Raw genomic sequence first — 26,332 nt, 5'->3', positions numbered from 1 at the left:
ACAGTTTTCACTCCCAAATTATTCCTTAGAAAAGAAAAGATGATTTTCTTTGGAGACCTTATAAGGGCTTTCATAAGAAGGGACATTCTCTTAATTATTTTACTTAGAACAAGAGTCATATGAGCCAACACTGTAGCAATGCCAACTGGAGCCTAACTATAACACTACATGGATACAAGAAGCGTATTTTGCTTTTCTCACTATTCAATAAAAGTTTGAGTGAAATTATTCTGTGAAAGATGTGTGCAAAAAAAGCAATTTTTCTGTATTAACATAGCTTCCATAAAGTAATTTAATATTATATATATATATATACACACACACACACACACAAAAACACATATATAATCTGTTTCTCTAAAGAGTTTATAATTCAAAGTGGGGGAAAAGTTTATAATTCAAAATGGGTCTTCTCATTTACAATACAAAGAAGACTTTTAAATTCAGAATTTTTATTTAGGACAATGAATTTCCAAGATCATTCAAAGGCATGGCCAGATCTGATGATATTCAGGCTTAAAATAACTGACTTCTCTAGTATTTTAAAAATTAGGTTTTAAAAATTAGTTTCTCGGAGTTCCCGTCATGGCGCAGTGGTTAACGAATCCGACTAGGAACCGTGAGGTTGCGGGTTCGGTCCCTGCCCTTGCTCAGTGGGTTAACGATCCGGCGTTGCCCTGAGCTGTGGTGAAGGTTGCAGACGCGGCTCGGATCCCGCGTTGCTGTGGCTCTGGCATAGGCCGGTGGCTACAGCTCCGATTTGACCCCTAGCCTGGGAACCTCCATATGCCGCGGGAGCAGCCCAAGAAATAGCAACAACAACAACAACAATAACAACAACAACAAAAGACAAAAAAAAAATTAGTTTCTCAAGAGAAAACTGAACTGTATAAGTGCATATCACAAAAAAATTGAGTAAAGTGGTTTTATTTACTTAAGACATGTTAAGGAACAAAGAGATCTTAGGAGTTGCTGCCAACTCCCTCATTTTGCTGATAAAATGATTGAGGCTCAAAGAGGCTAAATAACTTACCCAAGATCATATGAATGAGCGCTTACTGAGCTAAGGGCTTTTCATGAATGATTCCTTAATCCTCCCATCTGTCCTAATCATCTCCCTACTTTACATCCAAGGTTTAGCAAGGTTAACTAACTCTCTTGCTTAGTCATGGCAAGAGCTAGAATTCCACTCAGGTCTCTCTGGCTTCAGAGAGCTCTTAAACACTTTGCTAAACTAGTCTTCAGCTCCTCAGCAGAGCGGCTTTTCCTGGAATCACATGGTTTAAAAAAGTATTTAGCCATGTTTGGAATTTAACTTAATTGGAGCAAAAGACAACATCATTAGAAATTAACAAAAACAATGAGAAAAGGATGGGGTAGGAGGGCAGGTCTGAAATTATTTTGCAGTTTATAAATACATCTAACCAAAGGCATGAGTTATTCAAATGATGCCAACATTACCTAGTTAATTCTCTCAGTTGAGTCACCTCAGCGTCACGCTGACGTAATGTTATTCCCAATATCTGATTTTCCTTTTCAGCAGCTTCTAACTTAAACTGGGAGCTTTTCACGTTGACCAAGGCTTCCTCTAATTCTAAAACAAGAAAAAAGTTTTAGATTCCTTATTACTGTTTTTAAAAAGTGATCATAACTACAATGCAAACACATACCAATTTTCATTCTTGTTGTCTCAATGTCAAATTGCTGTTTATTTTCAAGTAAAGCTTGATCTTTCTCTTTAAATATATCAGCAAATTTTTTGTTTTCATCTTTCTGATTTTCTATCACTTTTAAAAGTTCTTCATTTTTACTCTGTAGTAATTCCTGGCTTTTTAGTGACTCTTGTAATTGATTTTGCAGTGACTTGTTCAGCGATTGAAGAGAAAACACTGTAAGACAAAATAGGTAATATAATTGTTAACCCCAGTTTAAAAAGTACAAACCTGGGGAACTCCCGTGGTGGCTCAGTGGTTAACAAACCCGACAAGTATCCATGAGGATGCGGGTTCGATCTCTGGCCTCGCTCAGTGGGTTAAGGATCTGGCGTTGCTATGAGCTGTGGTGTAGGTCGCAGATGCAGCTCGGATCTGATGTTGCTGCGCCAGGAGTGTAGGCTGGCAACTATACCTCTGATTCAACCCCTAGCCTGGGAACCTCCACATGCTGTGGGTGTGGCCTTAAAAAGACAAAAAGACAAAAAAAAAAGTACAAACCTGGAAAAGATTTAAAAAAAAAAAAAAGGCTTGGAATTTACTGATTTTACTTAGTAATTATATGCTTGAGCAGTTCTATACAAATACTAAATGTATTTTTTTAAAAATTGATTGGCGGAAGTCATTCTTCTCCAACTGGTATTTCAGGCATTAGTTTCTTTACCTTTCTTAATGAAAGAATGATACATACACAAAGTGAAAAATTCAAATACCATGAAATACCAATGCAATCAAATGATTCTCAATGAAAAGTTTCATCCCATCCCACCTCCACTCTCCCCCCTAGAAGCAATGACTATTAATTTTGCTATCTTTCTGGGAAATACTTTTGCATATAAGAAATGCTTAAACATAAATGAATCATACTATACTCATAGCTTTTAATCTTGCCTTTTTCCCTTATAAGATTGTTACGTACCAGGACATGGATCTATCACATTCATAATGGCTATAAAGTATGTGGCGCTATTCATTCAACAACTGCAGCCTTGAGTGAAAGTTTACTACATGGGAGGCACTACATTAGAATCTGGGCACAGAGTGGGTCAACAACAGAGATGTGATTCCTGCTCTCCTGGAGCTGATAGCAAACAAGTAATCATGAATAATAACACATGTTTCTCAAGGAAACAAGAAGGTAAATGGCAGAGAATTAAAAGATGTAAAAAGAGAATTAAAAAGGGATGGCAAACACTGATCTCAATTCCCATCTTGGCTCCTTTCTCCTACCCATCCCTATTGTTTATTCATAATGGAATCACAGTGATCTTTTCCAAAATTATTCTTGTGAAGTTGAATGTTTTTATGAAATTCTGAGTCTGTTGGGTGCTTAGATTTTTTTGTATTCCTTTACAAGAGGTATTTTTATATATTAAGAAAAAGCCTAAAGCTTTTGTCATATCATGTATTACAAAATTTCTCCATTTGATTAATGCTTTATGAATGTATTTATAACTCTGCTGTGCCTAAAATGAAAAAAATTCTGGGACATATTTTATCAATCTTTCCTTTGTAGCATGTGAGTATTTTGGAGGCTTAGCCAAAGTTCCCAAGAATACAAAAAAGGTTCTTATCTTTTCCTCTAGTCCTATTAATTTTTCTTCTTTTATTTTACCTTAAGTTCTACGATCCATAAGGACAATTGGGCAATATCTGTCAAACTGCAAACAGTACTTACCCTTTGACTCAGCAATTCTATGACTATCATCTACAAAAAAGCTCACACCTATGCCAAAAGACATATGTACAAGGATTTTTGCTGCAGGATTATTTGTATTGGGAAAACGGGGAAATTACCTAGATATCTATCAGCAGAGGACTTTAAATACATTATGACAGAACTACATAAACAGAATATCTACATAGTTCTTAAACAGAAAGAAATGGATTTATTTTGATAGAGAAAAATGCCCACTACATACTAAGTGAATAAATGTAAGCCGCATAAGAATACATACAATGTAATCTCATTTTCACAAAAGAAAAAAGTACATATATAGTTCTATTAGTGCCTATCTACTAGTAATATACTCAGTATTTGTGAAATAAATCAACTATATTTGAACAGGAGATACATGATCTCTATTTAAAAAAAAATAGAGATGTATTACTGGGAAGAGATAGAACCTTCTTTTGTGTTTCTGTACTATATTAAATTTTAATGAGTATTATCCCTACTTTTTATTTACTTTTGGCCACACCCACTTTTGGCTAGGGACTGAACCTGCGCCCAGCAGCAAACTAGGCTGCTTCAGTGATAACACCAGATCCTTAACTTGCTGAGCTCCAGGGAACTCCTATTACTGTTTTTTAAAATTTTTTTCTTTAATCCACTTATACAGCAGGAGAGGCCCTAAAAAGCAAAAAAAAAAAAAAAAAAAATCCACTTAACACAAAGTAATTAAGAAAGCTGATTCTTTATAAACATTTCCAGAGCCACAAAGAATTTACCATCATTTCTTAAAGTTCTACCTACATTCAAGACTGCATTCCAGAGAACCAGATGCCTTTTGAGTTTTTTCTCGTTCTCTAAGTTGCTGGTTCAAAATTCTCAATTGCCTAAATGAAATAATGAATAAACATGAGTGCAAGAATCCCAAGCTCATTTAACAGTGTACATTTGACAGCCTATTAAAATAGACTATGCAAACAGTAATACCCACCAGGACAGCAGAAGTCTGTCTTATCCCCAAACAAAAGGCAAAAACCAAATAAACAAAACAACAAAACCACACTACCGCTATTATTAAAAGGCCTGAGATAATTTTTAAAAGATTGCCTAGGACAACAAAAACCCTTCCCTCCTAGGAAAAAACTTATTTTTCCTCTTTTTTGTTGTCTTTTCAGTGATTTTCTTGTTTTTTGTTTTGTTTTGTTTTTCTGTTTCTTTCATTTCTATCTCCTCTATTTTCTTCTATCTTCCTTCTAAGGAAGTATTTTCATTATTGTAGTAATTACCTGCTTTTTAAAAGCTCGGTCACAACTGTGAACCAGAATGCTTGCAGGGACTGACTGCTATCAGACGTCTATCTGCTTGGCTTGTCACAGTGTAAAAATGGGGAAACACAAATTTATGCTTCTACTAAGTTCTTTATTACATGTAAAAGTTAATGGCTTTTTTTAAGTAAAGAGAATGCTAACAAGCAGCACCTTTGCCCCACAATGAACTTCAGAACATGCAGCTGTTTCACAATAAGGAACATATAAAAGGTACTACAAGTGTTTTCTTTACTTCTAAGAAGTTAGCGCTAAAAAACTGTTACCTGCAGTATCTTTCTAGAATTACTAACCTGGAAATATTCTGCAGTAAAGTATTTCTGTTATGAAACCTAAAACGACAGATTCTACCTCACATCACTTGTATGTATCAATTCAGGATGGATTAAAGAACTAAATGTAAAATATAAAAACAAATAAAACCAAACTATATGAAATCTACATGATCTTAAGTGAGAAAGGCATTCCAAAGTAAGACTCAAAATACAGCAACCATCAACTATAATAGAAAAAATTAAAATCTTACACACACAAAAAAATCCAGCAACCATCAAGGAAAAGAATGAAGGACTTAACTATATAAAAATTTGAAACTTGTTCTAGGTTTGGAGGAAAATACCCTGCTACATATAAAACAGACAAAAAGGTCTGTAACATTTAAGAGCTCCTACAAGTCATTTAGAAGGGCAATAAAATGTGACCAAGAGGAGTTCCTGTTGTGGCTCAGTGGTTAACGAATCTGACTAGGAACCATGAGGTTGCGGGTTCAATCCCTGCAGTGGGTTAAGGATCCGGAGTTGCTGTGAGCTGTGATGTAGGTTGCAGACTCGGCTCGGATCCCGTGTTGCTGTGCCTGTGGCATAGGCCGGTGGCTACAGCTCCGATTCGACCCCTAGCCTGGGAACCTCCACATGCCGAAGGAGTGGCCCTAGAAAAGGCAAAAAGATGACAAAAGAAAAAAAATGTGACCAAGAATAAGAACGGACAATTCACATAAGAAATAGAAATGGCAAATAAATATGTAAAAAAAAGTTTAGTCTCACTAGTATGAAGAAATACAAATTTAAAACAGGAGATTATTTTATGGCCACAGGATTGACAAAAATAAAAGGAAATGACATTTTTTGCTGGTGACAATATAGGGAAATGAATTATCTCAATTGGTGGCTGTCTACTGGTAAAACCATTTTGGATGGCAATTTGGTATCATCCAACAAAATGTAAAATGTTGATAATCCGTGACAAAATAATTCTAGTTATAAGTTATCTACCCTCAGAAATAGTTGTATATGTGCTAAATCATTTACAATCGTGTAAATATATACAAGATTATTCACAACAACAATATTTTAGAGTGAGAAGTCGGAAACAACTTAACATGGTAGATAAATATGATATATCCGCACTATAAAATACTAATACACTGGTATAAAAAAATGGAGACTAATGTAGAAAGATTTCCAAGAGACAATATGAACTGAAAAAAGTGTTACAGGAATTCCCGCTGTGGCACAATGGGATCTATGGCATCTCTGCAGCGCCAGGACCCAGGTTCAATCCCCAGCCTCACATAGGGGGTTAAATAATCCAGTGTTGTTGCATGTTGCAACTGCAGCTCAGGTCTCATCCCTGGCCCAGGAACTCCATAGGCTGCAGGGCAGCCAAAAAAACCCAAAAATAAACAAAACAAAAACAAAAAGACAAAACAAAACAAAAATGGCAAGCTACATACAGAACAGCAGTATAAAATGACCTTCCTTTTGTTTTAATAAAATTATGCTTTTCTGCCAAGGTTTCTCTTTTACAATAAAGAGTGCAGATCCAGAAAAAACTATATAGATTGGTAATCTATAACTCCAACTGGAATGCTTCTTTTGTTATTTTCCAGAAAAACAGCAGGTTCTCTCACACACCAAGTATGTGACAGAAGTTTTGCCTGACAATGCTGTATGGCCCTGGTCAGATACTTCTCTTCTCTTCTACTAGTTTATGTGCCTGAGCCAAGAAGCATAATAAAACTGCTCCCATATTTAAGAAAACATTCCCTCTAACCTAATTGTACTGCTGACTACTTTCTTCCCTCTCATTCCCAGCTTTCAGGGCCAAGCTTTTCAAAAATGATTATTCTAAGAACAGAGACAAGATGGTGGCATAGAGAGACTCAAGCTCACTTCTCACAAAAACACCAAAATCACAACTAACTGCCAAACAACTATCAACAAAATAGACTGGAAACTACCAAAAAAGATATCCTACTGTAGGAGGGGCACTTTTACTATATAAGCAAAACTCATACCCGCCAGGTAGGTGACCCACAAACTGGAAACTATATTGCAGAGGCTCTCCCACAGGAGTAAGAGTTCTAAACCCAGCAAGTTCCCCATCCTGGGGATCTGGCATTGGGAAGAGGAGCCCCAGAGTATTTGGTATTGAAGGCCAATAGCGCTTGAGTGCAGGAGCTCCATAGGACTGGGGGAAAGAGAGACTCTACTCTTGGAGAGTACACACAAGGTTTCACGGGCACTGGATCCCAGGGAAGGCAGGGACTCCACGAGAATCTGGGCCGGACCTCCCTGTAGGTCTTGGGGGAGGGGGAGGTCTCCCGAGGAGGCAGCTGTTAGCTATGGCTCACTGTGGGGCAGGATACTGGAGGCAGAGGTCTCAGGGAATAATCGTCAGTGTGAGCTATGCTGGAGGCTGCCATTTTGGAAAAATCTGGCCCTACCCAATACCCTGTAGCACCAGTGCTAAGAAGCCCCAGGCCAAAAAACCAACAGAGTAAGAGTAGAGAGCCTAAATCAACAGACAGGCTGCTTAAAGTCTTCTTGAGCATACGCCCACCTTTAATCCCATCCCTTGAAACAACACTGCATACCAGAGGGATGAGACCGAGATCCACTCACTAGTGAACAAGCGCCAGTTCCTCCCATCAGGAAATCTGTGCAAGTCACTGGACCAAATTCACCCAAATTCACTGCGGGCAGATACCAGAAGCAAGAGGGACTACAACCCTGCAACCTGCCAAAAGGAAACCACAAATACAAAAAATGATATGGCAGAGAAATACACTCCAGACAAAGGGACAAGACTAAATCCCAGAAGAACAACTAAGTTAAGCGGAAATATGAAACCTACATGAAAGACTTTAGAGTAATGACTATAAGGATGATCCAAGATCCTGGGGTGGGGGTGAGAATGAAGGCAAAGATCAAGAAATTACAAGACATGTTTAACAAAGATATAGATGATTTAAAGAACAAACAGTAACCGAAATGAAAAATACACTAGAAGGAATCAATAGCAGAATCATGAGGCAGAGGAATGGGTAAGTGAGATGGAAGACAGATTGGTAGACATCACTGATGCAGAAGAAAATAAAGAAAAAAGAATGAAATGAGGGTAGTCTAAGAGACCTATGGGATAACACTAAATGCACCAACATTTACATTATAGGGATCCCTAAAGAAGAAGAGAGAAAAAGAGCCTGAGAAAACATTTGAAGCAATAATAGCCAAAAACTTCCCTAACATGGTAAAGGAAAGGAAACACTAATTCAAATCAAGGATGCACAGTGAGTTCCATACAGGATAAACCCAAGGAGGAACATCATGAGACACATATTAATGAAATTGACCAAAATTAAGACAAAGGGAAAATACTAAAAGTAACTAAGGAAAAGCAACAAGTAACATAAAAGACAACCCCAATAAGGTTATCAGCTGATTTGTCAGCAGAAACTCTGCAGGTTAGAAGGGAATGGCAGGATACTCTTAGAGTGATGACAGGAAAAAGCTTACAGCCAAGACTACTCTATCCCGCAAGGCTCTGATTTCCACTGAGAAATCAAAAGTTTTACAGACAAGCAAAAGCTGAGAGAGCTCAGCACCACCAAACCAGCATTACAACAAATACTAAAGGAATTTCTCTAGGTAGAAAACATCACAACTAGAAGAAAATTACAAATGAGAAGGCTCACTGGTAAAGACAAACATATAGTAAAGGTAGGAAATCATCTACACACAAAGAGTATGACTGCAGGATTCTGGAAAGGCATTTGAAATTAAGAGAGCAGCAACTTAAAACAATCTTGTGTATGTGTGTGTGTATATATATATATATATATAGAGAGAGAGAGAGAGAGACTGCTATATCAAAACCTCATGGTACCCAAAACCAAAAATCTACAATAGATACACAAATTAGAAAAAGCAACCCAAACAAAAATGATACAAATGAACTTATTTACAAAACAGAAACAGACTCACAAACTTCGAAAACAAATTTATGGTTACCAAAGGAGACAGGTGAGGGGGAGGGATGGATTGGGAGTTTGGGACTGACATGCACACTATTGCCTACAGAGTGGATGGTCAACAGGGACTTGCTATATACACAGCACAGGGAACTCTACCCAAAATTCTGTGATAACCTGCATGGGAAAATAATCTAAAAAAGAATGGATATGTGTATGTGTAAAACTGAATCACTTTGTTGTACAGCAGAAATAATCACAACATTGTAAATCAACTACACGTCAATAAAACTTCTGAAAATGGAAAAAAAACTGTGCAAAAATATAAAAAATTGTTCAATAAAAATGATACATGATAAAAAATGTCTTAAAAATAGATGTTACACATGCTATTTTAAAATATTATGTGTTATATGTTCTTACTTGATTTTAACAAAGAACTTTTAGGCAATTATTTCCTTTTTCTATTCATTCATTCTTTTAAATATATATCTTTTTAAAATATATATCTTTTGAAATATATCTTTGAGACACAACTGACACACAATCAATTGCACATATTTTTTTTTCCTTTTTGTCTTTTTGCTATTTCTTGGGCCGCTCCCGCGGCATATGGAGGTTCCCAGGCTAGGGGTCGAATCGGAGCTGTAGCCACCGGCCTACACCAGAGCCACAGCAACGCGGGATCCGAGCCGCGTCTGCAACCTACACCACAGCTCACGGCAACGCCGGATCCTTAACCCACTGAGCAAGGGCAGGGACTGAACCCTCAACCTCATGGTTCCTAGTCGGATTCGTTAACCACTGGGCCACGTCGGGAACTCCCTGCACACATATTTAAAGAGTATGCTTTGATAAGTTTTTGACATTGGATGTGTGAAACCATCAACACAGTTAAGATATTTATCATCTCCCAAAATTTCCTCTGGTCACATTTCATAACGCTGCATTCCCAGACAACAACTGATTTACAGATTAGTTCGCATTTCCTAGAATTTTAATACTATACAAGTATATAATACATATATTTTGCCCAGCTTCTTCACAAAGCATAATGATTTTGAGATCATCCGTGCTGCTGTATGTACCAATAGTTTCTTCTTTTTTATTGTTGAGTGGCATTCTACTGTATGGATATATCATTATTTGTTTATCCATTCACCTGTTCACAGACATTTGAATGGTTTTCTATGAATATGCACAAACAAGCTTTTGTGTGGACATATGCTTTCACTTATCTTGGGTGAATAGGATACCTAGGATTAGAATGACTAGATTATAGGTATATTTTTATTTTCTAAGAATCTGCCAAACTGTTTTCCAAAGTGGTTGTACTATTTTATATTTCCATCAGCAAATTATGAAAGTTCCAGTTCCCCAGCATCCTTACTAAGACAGTCTTTTGAATTTTACCCATTCTAGTGGGTATGTAGGAGTATCTCAATATGGTTTTAATTCGCATTTTACTAATGATTAATGATGATGAGCATATTTTCATGTGCTTATTTGATATTCATGTATCTTCTCTGGTAAAGTGTCAATTCAAATTTCGCCCATTTTAAAATCATATCTGTCCTATTCTAAGTTGTAACCATTCTTCAAGCATTCTAGATACATGCATTGTAAATATTTTGTTTGTTGTTTACTTCTTCATTTTTAGTAACAGTGTCTTTTGAAGAGCAAAAGTTTTACATGTTAATGAATTTCCACTATGTTCTTTTCTAGTTTTACTTTTTATCCTATTTAAGAAATCCTTCCCAACCCAAGGTCCCTAAGATTTCCTCCTGTGTTTTCTTCTATAAATCATGTAGATTTAGCTTATATATTAAATCTGTGATTGATTTCAAGTTAATTTTACATATGGTATCAAGTGTTTGAGGTTCTTTGGGGGGTAGGCAGGGGTATACAGTTCTCCAATTGCTTTGGCACTACTTATTGAAAAGATTATTACTTTCCCATTGCATTTCCTTGGCATCATTGTCAGCCATCCACGTATGAGTTTGTCTCTGGACTCTATCTGTTTCAGTGATCTAATTGTCTATCTTTATGCCAATTCCACACAGTCTTGATTACTATAACTTTATAAATTATAACCTATCTTGAAATAGGATAGTACAAAATTCTTATCTCCTTTCCTAAAATTGTTTTGGTTATTTTACACTCTTTGAACTTCCATATAAATCTTATATTAGATCGCCTTTCTACAAAAACACTGCTGGGGTTTTCACTAGAATTACATAGAATCTATAGATCAATTTGAGGAGTACATCTTAACAATAGCGAATCTTATAATCGATGGATCTGGTTTATCTCTTTACTTTTATAGGTTTTAATTTCTCTCAGCAATGTTTTGTAACCTTCAGTGTATAAATCTCACACATCCTTTATCAAATTTATCCCTAAATGGCTCATTTTTTGATTCTACTGTAAATAGTATTGATTTTTATTTGTTATTTTTATTTTTGTCTTTTTGGGGCTCCACCCATGGCACATGGAGGTTCCCAGGCTAGGGGTCGAATCAGAGCTGTAGCTGCCGGTCTACACCACAGCCACAGCAACGCCAGATCCAAACTGCATCTGCAACATAAACTACAGCTCACAGCAACGCCGGATCCTTAACCCACTGAGCAAGGCCAGGGACTGAACCTACAACCTCATGGTTCCTAGTTGGATTCGTTTCCGCTGCATCACAATGGGAACTCCAACATTGATTTTAAATTTCATTTCAAACTGTTCATTGTTAGGACATAGAAATATAACTAACTGCTTTTTGTATACTGATTTATTAATTCTAGTAGCTTTTTTGTAGATTCCATAGGATTTTCTACAAATATTATCATGTCATCTATGAATGAGACAGTTTTACTTTTTTCATTTCCAATGTAGTCTGGCTTTTATCTCTTCTCCTAGCCTCATTGCACTGGTTAGAACCTCCAGCACAATACTGAATAGAAATAATAATCATTATTTGATGGATATCATTCAGATATTTTTCTAGTACATACAGAAAAGAAAAAATTAGCTAAACTATTTTTAAACCATGGGATGCTGCTGCAAATACTGTTTTTAAATATTATGTACTGAATTTAGGATTACATGATTTTAACTGAAGAATGGTGACAAATGAAATTAGAAGTCATAAACTTTAGGCAAATATTTCTTTACTTCAAAAAAATATTATTCCTAAACAACTTAAAGGAAACAGGATTTGAAAAGCACTGATTCGATTCTACACAGAGTGCATAATTTCACACCTTAGTTCTACGTACAGATTCAACGTTCATCTCTAATCTACTCCTGTATCTGAACTCATCTCTTGGCTAAGTATACTTTACCATTCAAGAATATATATATATATATATATATATATTTTTTTTTTTTACTGTTCCATGGCATGTGGAAATTCCTGGGCCAGGGATCAAACCTGTGCCCCCAACCACAGCAGTGACAATGCTGGATCGTTAACCCACCAAGCCATTAGGAAACTCCAGAAACTTTTTAAGGGAGTCCAAGGGTGCTGTACTTGCTAAGTTCTTGTGCACTTTAGAATATGACTATCACCTTTACTCTAAAAGAATCTTAATGGATCACATGTGAGATTCTTGGAGCATCTTTTCTTTCCCTTAAAACTTTGTAAATGAGGTTCTATGATCTTCTGTAATAAACATCACTGTGAAAAGGCTGAGGCTAGTCTGATATTTTTCTCTTTATGACATGCATTTTCTTTAGTGTGTATAAAAGTTAAATTTTTTGTCCTCAAAGTGCAGTAACTTCACCAGCGTATGTCTTGGTGTTTGTTTCACACAGTTTTTCTGAGAACTTGTATACCCTGACCTGCTGACACAGATCTTTAGTAAGTCTTTCTTTATATATCTTTCAATATTATCTTTAATCTATTTATTCTCTTTTTCAGGAACACTAATTATGCCAAGTTTATATCTTTTGTGTTTCTCTTCCACGTGTATTATGTTCTTAATCATAATTTTTAGATCTTTTTCTATTTTGTTTTGTATGATTTCTTTAAGCTTTCCCACCCTTCTTAGAGTGAGTGCTAGGCACAATTCTCAGCACTGGAAATATAGCAGCAAACAAAAAAGACAAAAATTCAGTCTTCTTGGAGGTCCCGTCATGGAGTAGCAAAAACGAATATGACTGGGAACCATAAGGTTGTGGGTTCGATTCCTGGCCTCACTCAGTGGGTTGAGGCTATGAGGTTGCGGTGAGCTTTGGTGTAGGTCATAGACACGGCTCTGATCTGGCGTTGCTGTGGCTGTGGTGTAGGCCGATTCAGCTGCAGCTCCGACTCAACCCCTAGCCTGGGAACCTTCATATGCCGTGGGTGAGGCCCTACAGAAGACCAAAATCAAAAGACAAAAAAAAAAGTCAGTCTTCTCAAATTCATAGAGATAGAAAGGAGAATAGAGGTTATCAGAGGCTAAGGGGAAAGGATCGGGGACTTACTGTTTAATGGGTTCAGGGTTTATGTGAGGATGAAAAGGTTTTGGGTACAGATAGTTGTTATGGGTATACAGTATTGTGAATGTATTTAATGCCAGTGCAATATACCCTTACAAAAGGTTAAAAAGATAAATATGTCATATATTTTACCACAATAAAAGTAAATTAATAAAAGTATTTAAAGGATTTGTGAAGAGAAATGAGCTAAGGCTTATAGGAGACACTTAACTATGAATTTAGCAGCAACTAAAACAAAGATTTGAGGGGGGAGCAAAATACAAAAAACATAACAACGACAAAATTCAGCCTTCATACTGCTTAGATTCTAATATACATATATATATATATATACACATACATACCTGTGTGTGTGTGTGTGGTGTGTTGTGTGATATCCCTGACTCGATGTTTGTTTGGTATTAATTTCTTGTTTGTTTTTAACAGGGCTTTTTTTTTTTGCTTTCCTTTATTTTACTGAGTTTACTCAATCCACATCTCCTTTTACTGTCTTTTCTTCTTTAAGTACTCTCTCTTTCCAATCTCTCTCTTCCTGCTTCCAAGAGAGACTATTAGCTTTAATTTCTTTGAAACTAGAGAACCCTGTCTCAAGTTTTCCGGTTTTTTGGGAGGGCTATTCTTTTTTTTTTTTGTCTTTTTTTTGCTATTTCTTGGGCCGCTCCCGCAGCATATGAAGGTTCCCAGGCTAGGGGTCGAATTGGAGCTGCAGCCACCGGCCTACGCCAGAGCCACAGCAACGCAGGATCCGCGCCACGTCTGCAACCTACACCACAGCTCACAGCAACACCGGATCCTTAACCCACTGAGCAAGGGCAGGGACTGAACCCGCAACCTCATGGTTCCTAGTCAGATTCGTTAACCACTGCGCCACAACGGGAACTCCATGGGAGGGCTATTCTTGACCTACTTCTGTCCCTCTTGTGAATTTGTTTATTTTGGATGTTATACAAAGATCTCTCCCCTTCCATAAATTCTTTTTTCCAGTTGCTTCTGTGGCATCACTCTCTCCCTAGTTGCTTCTTCTCAGGCTCCTCTTCCTGTGTTCTTTCCTTAAAAAGCTGTTATTCCCCAGCAATTCACCCTCGGCTGTGATCATGCTCTAGACCTTCTTGGTGAATTTACCACTTGCCCGCTGATGACAAATCACTTGTTGTTAATCATTACCGTCTCCAGTGCCTACACAGTGCCAGATCTACAGTAAATATTCAATAAAAAGGTGGCCAGTGAATAACTCCCAGGTCTACATTTCTATCCTGGATCTTGTCTGTGTGCTCCACTCATACCATTTGTGTCTCTAGATGGTCCAAATGACACATTCACCATGTCTAGATCTTAACTCACTAGTTCTCCCATTACATCTTCTAACTCAAAAATAAAAGGAAATAAAAAAACAATCTATTCTTCCTCTAGTAACTTCCATCTGGAAGAATTATGTTAGCACATGTCAAATTACCAGGCTAAAAGACTGGATGACATACCCCAGCTCCTCCCATTTACTTCCATTTCATTTTTTTGGTTCTGTGTGGGTAAGTAATGGTCTCATATTTGAGTTTAAAATCAGAAAATGGGTCATGAATTCTAACTTGCCCTTAAATATTAGGATACTCTCTAGTTAACCTTCATCCAGGAAATTTTGGAATGTGCCAGGGCTTTTGGTGGTCACAATGAATGGGGCACTACAGACACTTTGTGGTAGGGACCAGGAAGGCTAAATGTTGAGCACTGTGTCGGGCATCTCACACAAAAAAATGTCTGGCCCCAAATGCCAAAGAAACAATGCACCTAGTTATTTTTTTTTTAAGCCACAAGATGGCAATAAACACCAAGAAAGTCCTGAAAGATCCCTTTGCTGGCTAAAAAGAAACAGGAAGCTTCAAAATGTTCAAACAAGAAAAAAAAATTTTTTTGATTGAAAATGCTGAAAAACACTTTTGAATAAGCCTGTGCATTCCAACTTTCATTTGTAATGGAGATTATGGACAAGTCTTTCCAAATAAAGACTCCTATACTTATGCTAGAAATTCCTATACTTATGCTAGAAATCATTCTACTAAAAAAAGCATATCTGACAAATTCTCCATTTTTCAATAATTTCATTTTCAGAAGGTCAGGTAAATAGTGGCAGTAGCATGCTATATAATCTTTGTCCCCTAAGGACACAGCCAAAAAAGCTTTGGTGCAAAGGCTGAAGAATTAGGTTAGACGTCAAATTAATACCTTTTTAAAAAGTTAAAAACAAGCAGTGACCAATAAAGTAGTAAGACTCATTTTCTTAAGTGGATTAATAATTAGCTCCTAAAGCAATTTAAATATATTATAAGGAATAGAAATAAATAGCAACCATTGATATTTCCTATGGTCAAAAGTTAAAATAATAATACTTGACTACTAGGTTCCAGTATGCTTAAGAAACTAAGTATTTGATAGTTATACCTTTAAAAACATAAATGTTTATTTTATTTTAATGCATTACAGTATATTCTTTTATTCCACAAAATACACCTATACTGAAGCATAAAAAGCCAGTCTCTACTTCCTAGCAGAGGCTGCATAGATGCATAGAAATTAGGATAACTACACTCTAAAATCAAACTGCCCAGGTCTGAGTCTTGTCTCTGTTACATCTTGGGTATGTGACCTTGGGTTAAGTTATAACCTCTTTGTGCTTTGATTTTCTCATCTGCAAATAAGAATAACATAATGTGTACTTCATAGAGTTGTTGTAAGACTTTAAAGAGATTACACATATAAAGGATAACAGCCTGGCAGATAAGAAACATTCAAAAATGTTAGTAAAGTACTGGCTATCACCATTATTATTATAATTTATTTATTTATTATTTTGCTTTTTAGGTCCGCACCCGTGGCATATGGAGGTTCCCAGGCTAGGGGTTGAATCAGAGCTGTAGCCGCCAGCCTACGCCACAGCCACATAGGATCCAAGCTGTGTCTGTGACCTACACCCACAGCTCATGTCAATGCCGGATCTTTAGCCCACTGAGCGAGGCCAGGGTTTGAACCCTCAACCTCACGGTTACTAGTCGGATTCATTTCCACTGCACCACAATGGGAACTCTACCATTATTAATACTTGGTTTTGATTTTGAAAAACTAATGCTATTATGGGGATCTCTTAGGTCAGGACTGAAGACAGTATTATTACAATTTAAGCCAGCAACCCCAGAATGTATCATAGTAGCTAGAGACTAATGATCTTTAGAGAAATAATTCTAAACAAGTAAACCTCGCTAGGTGTCGTGCCTCTGCAGATTCCAGACGTGTGATTTTAAGCTACCCTTCCACTAGGAATCCTATTTTTTTGCTTTCTAGTTTCTTAAAATGTTTAGGAAGGTCTTTACAGTTCCTATCTGGTATACTGTCTATAACTCACACAACTGTAATGTCCTCTCAGATCACACTCACATTGCAGTGCTGCAGAAGCACCTTTTGAAAGTGTGCTCCAATCCATTGCAAAGTATATTCGCAGACACTGAGCAGTGGCCTTGGTGATCACCACTGAAACATTCCAAGTTAAGATAAGGAGTTTCCGTCATGGTGTAGCAGAAACGAATCTGACTAGGAACCATGAGGTTGCAGTTTCAATTCCTGGCCTCGCTCAGTGGGTTAAGGATCTGGCGTTGCCATGAACTGTGGTGTAGGTCGCAGACATGGCTCGGATCTGGAGTTGCTATGGCTGTGGCATAGGCTGGCAGCTGTAGCTCAGACCCTAGCCTGGGAACCTCCATATGCTGTGTGTGCGGCCCTAAAAAGTAAAAAAAGAAAAAAAAAAGATATTATTGATAAAATGTAAGTGATTCCTATATTTCAAGATTAGACATGCGGTTTATATCTTTCCTAAACAAATTAAGGCCATAATTTCAACGTAAATTATGACAGCCAAAAGAAAAATTACCTAAGAATTTTACATTTTTTTCCCTATGTCAGAGTGTTGTGGGGCTAATGGTGCTCACCCATATCAGGTTCTCCTTTCCCTCTGGAGTGGACAGGAAGTATGAGAAAATTTTGTGTCCCAGATCTTTATGTCGGGCAGGGCCTTATAATACATTTTAGCCTATAAAATATAAGGAGAAGTGAGACTGCCACACTCCTGGGCCAGGGCATGTCAGAGTTGGTGTGACATATCCACGTTCTCTTTCTCTTGAAAAATATACACTGAGACAGTGGCTCCTGAGATGGAGGGAACCTAAATCCTCAGCCACAGGATGAAAGACAGTCTCAAGTGAGCCATGATGACCTTGGTGTGAAGGAGAAATAAAGTTTTGTTGTGCTATGCCACTGAGATTTTGGAGTTTGTTACTCCATAACCTAGACTAGCCTCATAAATATTCTGGGGCAGCTCATTTCCCTCTCCATTCATTACTAGCCAAGTTACAACATATGTGAAAGAGGAGGGGAAAAAATATGTCCTAGTGGGCAGAAGTAATAGAAGAGTTAGAAAATGTTGACAGTGTTTGGAATGTGGGGAAGAAACAGTAGAAACACAGTAAGACAATGCATCTATTTTCTCCATGAAGTCCAAGGTATCTCATTAGACACTTCTGTTCCAGCCATGGGACATCTTTGCATAGAGACCAAAAAAATTCAAAGAGCAATTCTTACCTGCGTAAATGAGCATTTTCATTTCTTAGTGGTTGCATGGCCAGTGCTATTTCAACCTGAAAATTTGTTTTTCCACTTAATGTTGGAAGCAAAGATATACATAACTCCAATTCTGTAATCAACCTCTGAATTTCTGAGTCTTCTATAAAAGGCAGAAGAGATGAGTAAAGACAATATTATAAATTGTTTCTGGATAAGATTATTCATAGGTACCACTAAAAAGAAAACATTTCAGATATATACATACTTGCTATAAACAACCTCAACTAAGTTATTGATTTATTATTCAAATCCTATTTTTTTCTCTCCTGCAGCGTTTACTTCCTTATTCATAAAAATTCTAAAGAAATTAAGTTCAGTAAATTAAAGATTACAGAGATCCCGTCGTGGCGCAGTGGTTAACGAATCCAACTAGGAACCATGAGGTTGCGGGTTCGGTCCCTGCCCCTGCTCAGTGGGTTAACGATCCGGCGTTGCCGTGAGCTGTGGTGTAGGTTGCAGACGCAGCTAGGATCCCGCATTGCTGTGGCTCTGGCGTAGGCCGGTGGCTACAGCTCTGATTCGACCCCTAGCCTGGGAACCTCCATATGCCGCGGGAGCGGCCCAAGAAATAGCAACAACAACAACAACAACAAAAAGATTAATCATTAGTCACAGGACTATTATTGGTGGGGTTTTTTGGTTTTTTTTTTTTTCAGTTAAAGCATCTAGTAGAAAGATGACTTATACATATCTCTAGTTCACATTTACCAAAAGACTATCTTGGACTCCTTTAATTGCTAAAGGGTTTCCTAAAATTGATTATAGTATTAACATTTACAACGCAACCTTTGACACTGGCATAAACAAATAATTCACTTTAGGTGATTCACTGTGGGAAAATATTGAGGGAGGGTCTACCAAGATAAGGTTTTATTACTTAATTTTATAAAGCAGATTTAACACAACCAGCCATACATCATTTGATATAGCATCAAAAGTGCTATCATTTTTGTTATTAATGGTAGGGAGTGGATGGTGGAAGGTAGATTTTAGATCTTCTGTCTTCTTATTTTTGTCCCTTCACTTCTATTCAAATTTTCTGTGAACTTAAAATATTTAATAAACATAATATTAACTGTCTTAGACCCAAAAGAGGAAAAGTATATTCTAAGTTACAAAAACTTATTCAATTCCCTGAGTATTTTAATACCCTGATGAAAGTTTATATGCACACAGCAAACAACTGTGCCCAGTTACTGAGCAGTCCTTCTTAGAGTGGTTTCATTCATAAGCATTGGAGGCAGAGACTTGGGTTACACCATTTTCTAGCAATATATATCTTAGTCAATTCACTTAACTCTTGAAGCCTAGGATTCTTCATGGTTAAATGGAGATAACAACAGTACCTCATGGGGTTGCTGAGAGGATTAAATGAAATACTGTTCTCCAAGCCTCAGTTTCCTCATCTGTAAAATGGGGACAATAACAGTACCTCATAGGGTTGCTGTGAGGATTAAATGAGATAATGCATATAAAACACTTAGCACAGTGCTGGGCACATGGTAAGTGCTCAACCAATGACAGCTAACATTGTTAATATTATTATTGTTACCAAAGACTAAGTATTTGGTTAAGAGAACAGTAATATATTGAAGGTCTGAAAACACAAGAGATTTTAATATATTTGACCACTGGATGAATGGTACTACAGTCCTACAGAAAAAATAAATTTTAAGATTTGGTATTTTTTTCTGCAGGTCTGCAAATATTGGGTATTCAATCAGTGCCTCCAGAATCAATTACTCTGTTTTTTTCTAGATGACAAATCTGTAACTCACTTCAAGCAAAAGCCATTATTTAGAATATACACACATAATGGAAACAAATGAATACAACCTGGCTCAAATATCACATAACCCCACCCTAGACATTTTTCTTGATTTAATTAAAAACCCCAAGTGAAATGAAAAGGGCATAGAAAGGTTTCAGTTCCTTCTCAAGGTGAAATTTGTTAAACATAACATTTGGTTATTAAAGAAATGATGAGAGGAAAATTTCTGTGCCTTTTTAAAATAGGAAAAAATTGTCATTCTATTCTAGGGAGTTAATCATATTTAGGGGTCCTGTAACCCCTTAAATTTTATCTCTACAAATTCTCTTTGGCTGAATCTTTTCAAGGTCCCTTTGATTCAAGTAGAACGAATATACACTTGCATGTAAAAGACTGTTTGATATTCCCTAGCACATTTTAAATCCACAGGAAATAAGAGGGAGCAAAACCTAAAAAATAAGAACAAAACAGACAAAATTCATTTCCTTGTTTAGCACAAGCCCTATTTCTATGGAAAATATCACAAACCCCATGTCCATGATTCTAAATTTAAATGGTGATATTCCACAGAAAATTATAAAGAAAAGTACGTATCTACCTTGTTCTGCTACCAGGGCCTTGAGCTCTCCCAACAAGTACTTTATAGTTCTCACTTTTTCAGCACTCTGGTTCACATTTTTTGCCTTCCGCACATCCTTTATTCTTAAATCTCGCACATGTAGGTTTAAATCCTTTCCTTCACTTCTGACCTCTCCTCCTTGTTCTTTAGTGCATTTGTCTTCATTAGTAGCCAAGGAAGCTGGCTGTAACAGGGGGTTTTGCTGTGTCTGACTGTCCGGATGAGAATGCAACAGTTTCATATATGTCTGGAAACACTTTAGTAGGTCCGTTTCCTTTGGAACTCTTTGTTGTGGCAGAATCCCATTAGCAAGACCCAGCTGCTGGAATGCTGGAGGAGCTGGTTTGTCAATTTGGGGCGAGCTACATGGAACTCCAAAGCTAGTACTGAAGGAATTCCTTAGAACATCATCGGTACAGTTCATCAAAACTGTTTTACCTTGTGAGGCAAACTGGTTATCACTATCAGTCTGAACTTCCTAAAGAAGAAAAAAACAAGTTAAGCCTTCAAAAATGTGAGCACTGACTTGTAAGCATTAACTATAATAAACTCAAATGAAAAATGTTAGAAAAGGCCACTTGCAGGATGGAGTTACAGATTACCAGTAAGTTGAATTTTCCCCCAGCATAACATTCTAGTTTTTAAAAGCTTAATTAGTTTAGTCTGCAATATGGGAACATTATAAAGCCATGACTGAAATAGATTGTTTAGGAGTTCCTGTCGTGGCTCAGTGGTTAACGAATCTGACTAGCATCCATGAGGACACAGGTTCGATCCGTGGGTTAAGGACCTGGCGTTGCCGTATGCTGTGGTGTAGGTTGCAAACACAGCTCGGTTCCCGTGTTGCTGTGGCTGTGGTGTAGGCCAGCAGCTATAACTCCAATTCGACCCCTAGCCTGGGAACCTTCATATGCCACCGGTGCAGCCCTCAAAAAAATAAAATAAACAAAAAAATAAAAATAAATAAAATAGACTGTTTACAAATATCACAAATAGTTTAATGGCATCAACAGTTAGTCCACTTTAGGGACTAAAACAAACTTCCACTTTGGGAAATTACAATGTAAGAAAATAAGCCCGAATATACAAAAAAGATTTTGTAAAACATATTTATAGAAATGTTATGGTACTAAAACACCTACTTAAATACCTAACCATAGGAGAGTAGTTATACACTACGGCATATCCACTAAACAGAGTATTAACAACTTATTAAAAAACTACAAAAAATTGGAGTTCCCATCATGGCTCAGTGGTTAATGAATCCGACTAGGAACCATGAGGATGCGGGTACAATCCCTGACCTTGCTCAGTGGGTTAAGGATATGGCGTTGCCGTGAGCTGTGGTGTAGGTTGCAGACACGGCTCGGACCCCGTGTTGCTATGGCTCTGGCGTAGGTCGGCGGTTATGGCTCCAATTAGATCCCTAGCTTGGGAACCTCCATATGCCGAGGGAGCGGCCCCAGAAAAGGCAAAAAGATCAAAAAAAAAAAAAATTACAATAAAATGCTAAGGGAAAAAAGCAGTATATCAAACTGTACAAAATTTATGACAATAGTTTTAAAAGAAAGCAAACTTAATAAATTAAACCAGAAAACAAAACCTACACAGAAAATTAAATGACATGCTCTATCTACGTGTTAACAGCAATTTTGCCTGGGTGGTAAATATGGGTGATATCTTTTTCCACTAATTTCTTTCCCTCTCCCCTCCGCCACTGTCTTTAATCAATAGCTAAAACTTTTTCTTTTTTTTTTTTTTTTTTTGTCTTTTTGCCATTTCTTGAGCCGCTCCCACGGCATATGGAGGTTCCCAGGCTAGTGGTCTAATCGGAGCTATAGCCACCGGCCTACGCCAGAGCCACAGCAATGCAGGATCCGAGCTGCGTCTCCGACCTACACCACAGCTCTCGGCAACGCCAGATCGTTAACCCACTGAGCAAGGGCAGGGATCGAATCCGCAACCTCATGGTTCCTAGTTGGATTCGTTAATCACTGCGCCGCGACAGGCACTCCAGTAAAACTTTTCTTAAAAAAAAAAAGAAAAAAACTTGAAAAAAAATCATTGCTCTTTACATCCTAGGGCATTAAGATACAATAAGCAAGGGAGTTCCCATCTTGGTGCAGTGGTTAATGAATCCAACTGGAACCATGAGGTTCTGGGTTCGATCCCTGGCCTTGCTCAGTGGGTTAAGGATCTGGCGTTGCTGTGAGCTGTGGTGTAGGTTGCAGATGTGGCTTGGATCCTGCGCGTTGCTGTGTCTGTGGTGTAGGCTGGCGGCTACAGCTCCAATTGGACCCCTAGCCTGGCAATCTCCATATGCCGCGGGAGCTGCCCAAGAAATGGCAAAAAGACAAAAAAAAAACAAACAAAAAAAGATACAATAAGCAAATTCAATTTTCTCTCTTAAGATGGCAATTTCGAAAAGCAAATTATTACTTGTATAGTCTATAAACTGTACTCACAGAATGAACCATTGGAGGGCAGGGTGGCTGCTGAGAAAACTGGACTGGGGTGGGGGTAGATAAGCCACAACTAGAATGTGTTGTGTGAGATTCTGAAAGGTAAAAGGGAGAAAAAGTCATTTACATCTCATACTGCTTATACCAGGCAACTTAATTCAAACTTATATTCATGCTTTTTAAAACATCATTCATACTGACCAGAACCAGACACAGTGTGGCAAGGTACAGTAGGAATTCCATTAGCATTGTTCTTTGAGGGCAAGTTATTCATCAGTGACATTTGAGTCTGCACATGCTCACAGAGGGCTTGGTATATCATGGGTGAATACATTCTATAATGATCTTGCAGTGACCAATTTTGTGGTGTATCTGATGCATCTCTTTCACTGCCAGCAGAAGCTTCATTACGTATCTGTTTCTTAATATCTGAAGATACTAATGTGGAAAAAGGGAAAAAACATTATTGAAATATGATTCTTCAAAAACTTTTACCGTAGATACTAGGGAAAAGCGGGCTCTCAGCTCAGTTTATCACATACTTTACAGAAGGGCTTTACCGTTATCACCTCTTTAAGAAAATCACCTCAAGTTCTTTTTTCTTAAGTAGATAATAAATTTGGTTCTCCAGTCAAAAATTATGCTACACGATGTCTTTTAAATCTCTACTAGGGAGTTGTTCTCTGGTGGCACAGTGGGTTAGGATCTGATGTTGTCACTGCTGTGGCTCAGGTTGCAGCTGTGGTGTGGTTTGATCCCTGGCCAGGGAACTCGAAAATCTCTATTAAGTGCTATTCAAGAAATTTTCCTTCAATTATAAGAGCCCTCTTAAGGGTGTTATTTCTCTCTAAAATCCAACAAAAGTCTTTCACCTTGCTCCCTGTCCAGCTCATGCTCTTACTTAAGAGGGGGAATAGAACAAAAAGACAGAATACCTTGCATAATAAAAAAAAATAGTAAGTCAGAGCTTTTAGAGTAAGATTAAAAGCAGATTTAACCTATACACTGGACCCTCATCAAACAATACCTTACCCTACCTAGCATTAAGTCTCCAAAGCCTGATCACAACATACTTCTCTAACCATCTTTCCATCACCCTTAGCTACGAAACTTTTCATTCCAGTTGAATTGAAAGGCCAATTAGACCTAAAACAAGTTTATCACCTTCCTAAGACATTACCCATCATGAACTCTTCCTTTCAATTCAATTCTACCTACTCACCAAAGTTCATCTGAAGGGGTTCCTCTCCCATGAAGCCTTTTCCAATCATCCCAGTCTGGTGACTGTCCTTCAACACCCCAGAGCACATACTGTCTATACAAATCATATACCTCTTGCACATTGTACTGTATTATCTTTCATTCTCTTTTCTACCTGACTAAACTATAGGCTTTTTTTTCTCCCACAGTCTTATATTAATGTATGTACAAAGTAAACATCTAGTATCAATAAACTAATACATGAAAAACAACAAAGTTTTCTACATAGCACTACTCTATAGAAAACTGTCAAAATCTATTGCTTTGTCTAATAAGATCCCCCTCCCAAATTTTTTTTAAAGACTATTAACAGATACAAGAGTGTTCTGGTTAAGTTTGGTATCAGGGTACAAAATAAATTTAGAGAAATATATAGCTTTTGGCAGTACTTACCAAAGCTAAACACATATTCTATGATACAGCAATTGTACTTCCAGGTACATACCTAACAGATATGAGTGTTTATATCTACTAAAAGATGTATAAAAGAATGTTCACAACAGCTTTATTGTAACAGCCAAAAACTGAAAATACTCAAATAGCCATGAATAGTAGAAATGGATAAATTGTGGTATACTCATATGATGGAACACTACAGAGCAATGGAAAACAATAAACTACTGATAGATTTAAACCACCTACATGAAATAAACAGACATGATGTGTGAGTCAGACATGAGACTATATAGTGTACTACTGCACGTATATGAAGTTCAAAGATAGTAAAAGTATCCAATGGAGATACAAGTCAGAAAAGTGGTTACTGAAGGATGAGGAGATAGGTGGTGATGAGAATATTGATGGGTGAGAGCTAGACGGATACCAAAAATGTTCTATATTTTCATCTGGGTGGTGACTATATGGGTGTACACATACACAAAAATGCACTGAGATTTATGAACTTGCTTTTTTGGTCTTTTCTAGGGCCACACTTGCAGCATATGGAGGTTCCCAGGCTAGAGGTCGAATCAGAGCTGTAGCCACCAGCCTACACCAGAGCCACAGCAATGCAGGATCCGAGCCGCGTCCACGACCTACACCACAGCTCATGGCAATGCCAGATCCTTAACCCACTGATCAAGGCCAGGGATCGAACCTGCAACCTCATGGTTCCTAGTCGGATTCGTTAACCACTGAGCCATGTCGGGAACTCCTATGCTCTTGCTTTATGAAAGTTATTTCTTAACTATTTAAAAAGTGAAAATAGTTAAAAAATTTTTAATGGCATGGAATTCCCCAAATACATATACAATTTATTGAAAATAAAAACACTGCTAAAAGCATAAAACTTACTTTTACTTACTTTTTGTGTATGTGTGTCTTTTTAGGGCCAACCTACAGCATACAAAGTTTCCCAGGCGAGGGGTCAAATTGGAGCTGTAGCCCCTGGTCTATGCCACAGCCACAGCAACACCGGATCCGAGCCACGTCTGTGACCTATACCACAGCTCACGGCAACACCAGATCCTTAACCCACTGAGCAAGGCCAGGGATCGAACCCGCAACCTCATGGATACTAGTCAGATTCATTTTTGCTGAGCCGTGACAGGAACTCCATTAGTTTTCTTTTTTGTTGTTGTTACTTTTACTTAAATAAAAGCAAAAAATTAAAGGCAGGGGTTCCTGTTGTGGCACAATAGGACTGGCAGTGTCTTTGCAGCACCAGGATACAGATTCAATCTCTGGCTTGGCAGTGCTTTAAAAGATCCAGTGTTGCTCGGCCCTGGCCCAGGAACTCCATGTGCTGTGAGGAGGCCAAAAAAGATTAAAAAAAAAAAAATTAAAGGCAGATGAAACACTGTAATAAAAAGTAAAGAAAATAATTGAAAAACAATTATTTTTAATAATTAAAAACAAATAATTTAAAAAATAAATAAAAAGACTAAGTTAATAATTGACTATGAAAATCATTAGAGATAATACCTGCTTCCATTTTAACTGAGGTTTTAATTCCTTTTGAGAAAAACTATTCCTGTGAACCTATTTCCCCAGCCTAAATATGACCTCTAATAGTTACTAGCTGAATAACTTCTGGCAAATTATCTATGCTCTCTTGGCCTCCTCTTCCTCATCAGAAAGATGATGATAATAAGAGCATTACCTATTCCATAAGATTGTTGT

At 37.5% G+C, this 26,332-nt stretch overlaps 1 protein-coding gene across 2 annotated transcripts in view; it reads right to left on the bottom strand.

Annotated features, from left to right (window-relative positions):
• The window catches only part of CCDC14 (coiled-coil domain containing 14), a 48,054-nt gene that overhangs the window by 7,072 nt on the left and 14,650 nt on the right, over positions 1 to 26,332 (bottom strand). For both annotated transcript variants that reach the window (XM_047790579.1, XM_047790570.1), the window contains exons 6-12: positions 23,153 to 23,389; positions 22,955 to 23,046; positions 20,469 to 20,967; positions 18,058 to 18,199; positions 4,189 to 4,271; positions 1,671 to 1,889; positions 1,462 to 1,594 (exon numbers count right to left, since the gene is read on the bottom strand). In XM_047790579.1, the coding sequence (XP_047646535.1) occupies positions 1,462 to 1,594; positions 1,671 to 1,889; positions 4,189 to 4,271; positions 18,058 to 18,199; positions 20,469 to 20,967; positions 22,955 to 23,046; positions 23,153 to 23,389 (1,405 nt within the window). The remainder of the gene's footprint in view (positions 1 to 1,461; positions 1,595 to 1,670; positions 1,890 to 4,188; positions 4,272 to 18,057; positions 18,200 to 20,468; positions 20,968 to 22,954; positions 23,047 to 23,152; positions 23,390 to 26,332) is intronic.

This window comes from Phacochoerus africanus, chromosome 1 (assembly GCF_016906955.1).
Source record: "Phacochoerus africanus isolate WHEZ1 chromosome 1, ROS_Pafr_v1, whole genome shotgun sequence".
Taxonomy (NCBI): Eukaryota; Metazoa; Chordata; class Mammalia; order Artiodactyla; family Suidae; genus Phacochoerus; species Phacochoerus africanus.
Note: the sequence above shows the minus strand (reverse complement) of the source record. Positions and strands in the feature narration are given on the sequence as shown.